The sequence below is a fragment of the Mesocricetus auratus genome, unplaced genomic scaffold (genome assembly GCF_017639785.1).
Source record: "Mesocricetus auratus isolate SY011 unplaced genomic scaffold, BCM_Maur_2.0 Super-Scaffold_100004, whole genome shotgun sequence".
Classification (NCBI taxonomy): domain Eukaryota; kingdom Metazoa; phylum Chordata; class Mammalia; order Rodentia; family Cricetidae; genus Mesocricetus; species Mesocricetus auratus.
This window is the reverse complement of record NW_024429189.1, coordinates 112,849,750-112,852,615: the sequence shown is the minus strand read 5'-3', so window position 1 is coordinate 112,852,615 and position 2,866 is coordinate 112,849,750. Positions and strand designations below refer to the sequence as shown.

Sequence of the window (2,866 nt, the reverse complement as noted above, 5' to 3'; positions counted from 1 at the left end):
TTCTAACTAGTGCATTCTAACTAGTACTATAGAAAGCTATAGTACACATTTATCAGGGGAGTTATGTAGAAGGATTTTTAATAACCATCTAATTCAGGAAATTCTATTTATTTATTTTTCTGATGGCAGAGGACATGGATGTAGAAAAACTGAGATAACATGGTAGCTTCAGGCTGCACCTGACAGTTAGTGGTTGTTGCCTCATAGGCCTGGGTCCTCATGAGGCAACACCATTCCTAGCATTGTGGCCACCCTTTGTGGAGGCACCAAGAAGTCAGAAAGCCAATTACCACATTACCTCTCCCTGAAGCTTCAAGGCCCAGGCAAACTACTGATGCTAATTTTCTCAGAAACAGTTAAAAGATAACTATTTCTATTGTTGGCAGTCTCCAAGTGGGAAGCTGGGAAGTTTCTGAGGTAGAGCCAAATGAGTTTTCACATCAGCTTTGGATTTTTATTCATAATTCAAGGCAACTCCTTATCAATTGAAGGAAAACAGACACAGATCTTCTTAAAATAAAATGAAATTCATGGACAGAGGGCCACAGTGTCCCAAGCTGCCAACAATACTGTTTACAGAACCCAAATTCTTCAGGCCTTCTCCAAATGCTAGCACTATGTCCTGCTTCTGGTATTCATTTTGGGCCTCTACTTCCTGCCACACACAGTAACTAAACACCAGGAAGTACTACTTTGTTAAAGGCTCCTCGAGTCATTTCATGCTGTATTAGGCATCCAAAGAAGCAAACGATAGAAGGCCACACAAGTGCAAACAAGTCATATGGGCTTGTTTGAGGCCACTGAAGATGGGTAAACTGAGGCTAATTCAAAACAGGAAATTTATAACTAGCATTCTTCCCTCTAGCCTGGTCCCAGAGCCTTGTCAACCCCAAGTAACATACAGAGACTATTAGTTACAGTGCTGTGGGTCAAGGTCTCGGGCTTCTCATTGGCTAGTTATATCTTAAGTATTACCCATAACTACTAATATTTTTATTTCCATAAGGTCTTATCTTACTGAGGATGCCAGCCTCATGTGTCCTCTCTTCCCGGGACCACATGGTGACTCTCCACTCTTGACTACATTTCCCAGCCTCCTCCTCAACTCCTCTTGCTTCACTATTGGCCAACAGTGCTTTATTTATCAACCAGTAAGACAAACATATACACAGAAGGACTTCCCCAATCAGAATTAAACAATACCTCAGCTCAGTGACTTAGCTGAGAAATAATAGCAAAATATGAAAAACTATTCACATACATATATATATGTAAATACACCCTGTGGACTCCATTTAGTTTTCACATGTGTAGATGTTTAGGGCTGACTTCTTGGGGTTCAGTTACCTATCAGGAGGCTCATGTCTAGGTCTTCCATCTTTTACACTCTTTCTAACACATCATTCAGTGTTTTCTGAGCTTAGGTTTAGGGCTTGCATTGGTTGGTGAGGTCATAGACCCCCAGAGGAGAACCTTCTATTGTTGCTTTCTTTTTTTTTTATGAATGAGGCAATTTATTAACCCAACATCCTTTGTTCTAATGCTTCTTGTTGGCAGCTGCCACCTGTCCAGCAATCCTGTCCAGATCTCTCTGTCCCTGCGGTGTTAGTTTGCGGCCCCTATCTTGGTCCTTTTCCACCATTTTCAGCCCCTCCAGTGCTTGGAGGACGCGGGCCACACTCTTGGAGCCTCTGCTGAAGTGGCTGGGCCTGACACCATTTCTCTGCCGTCCTCCATAGATCTTGGTCATGGAGCCAACGCCGGCACCGCCACGAAGGTGCAGGTGCCGTGCTGTGGAAGCAGCTCGTGTGTAGAACCAGTTCTCATCATAGGGGGCGAGTTCTTTATGCTTCGCCAGCTTGACTGTGTCCACCCATTCGGGGACTTGCAGCTTCCCGGACTTTTTGAGGAAGGCTGCCAGAGCTCTGACGAACTCCTGCTGGTTAACGTCTTTTACAGTAACTCCAGGCATCGTGCGGCCTCCGCGCTGCCAGCCAGGGGAAAGGGGCCTATTGTTGCTTTCTTAATTCAGTCTATTTTCCAACAACTTCTAATGTTTTGAAAAGGAGTAGTGAAGTGTGCACATTAATGTGATTTTTCTCAACCACTCACAGTATTAGCAAGCTTAGAGTACACAGCTGCTCCTCCATTTTGGTGCATTCCATACATCTACACTGAACATGCACACACATTTCTCACAACACAATTCCCTAAATTGTCCATGCACCATTTTATGATATTAGGTATCTGAAGTCATCTAGAGATGAGTTAAAGTATATTAGAGGATGTACATTTTGTGCAAATGTTACAGCATTTTATAGGTGGATAAATGGAGCCTGAACTCCTGTATATCTAATGGAGATCCTGGGATCCATCCCCCAAGAATACTGAAAGAAGACTCAATTTTATTAGATTTTGATGTTTTGTAACAGTTTCTTCACACTTTCCCTAGACTCTACCCCCAGACAATAGGCATAGAAGAAGGTGAAGAAACCCACCTCAAAGGGCCAGAAAACATATTCAACAAAATCATAGAATAAAACTTTCCCAACCTAATGGAAGACATGCCAATGAAGGTGCAAGAAGCTTACAGAACACCAAATAGAGTGGGCCCCCCAAAAATTGACACATAATATTCAAGACTCCAAATATACAGAATAAAGAAAGAATATTAAGAGCAGCTAGGGAAAAAGGCCAAGTTACATATAAAGGCAAACCTATCAGAATTACACCTGACTTCTCCAAGGAAACTATGAAAGCCAGAAGGTCCTGGATAGATATTCTTCCATCATTAAGAGACCACAGATGCCAGCCAAGACTGCTATACCAAGCAAAACTTTAAATCAATGTAAATGGAAAAAACAAG

The 2,866-nt window shown here is 42.4% G+C and overlaps 1 protein-coding gene across 1 annotated transcript; it reads right to left on the bottom strand.

Moving 5' to 3' along the window:
• Positions 1–1,490: 1,490 nt before the first annotated feature.
• On the bottom strand, positions 1,491–2,026 carry LOC121140262 (40S ribosomal protein S19-like). The gene has a single exon (XM_040744952.1). The coding sequence runs from the start codon at positions 1,970–1,972 to the stop codon at positions 1,538–1,540; it is 435 nt and encodes a 144-aa protein (XP_040600886.1). The 5' UTR covers positions 1,973–2,026; the 3' UTR covers positions 1,491–1,537.
• Positions 2,027–2,866: the final 840 nt, after the last annotated feature.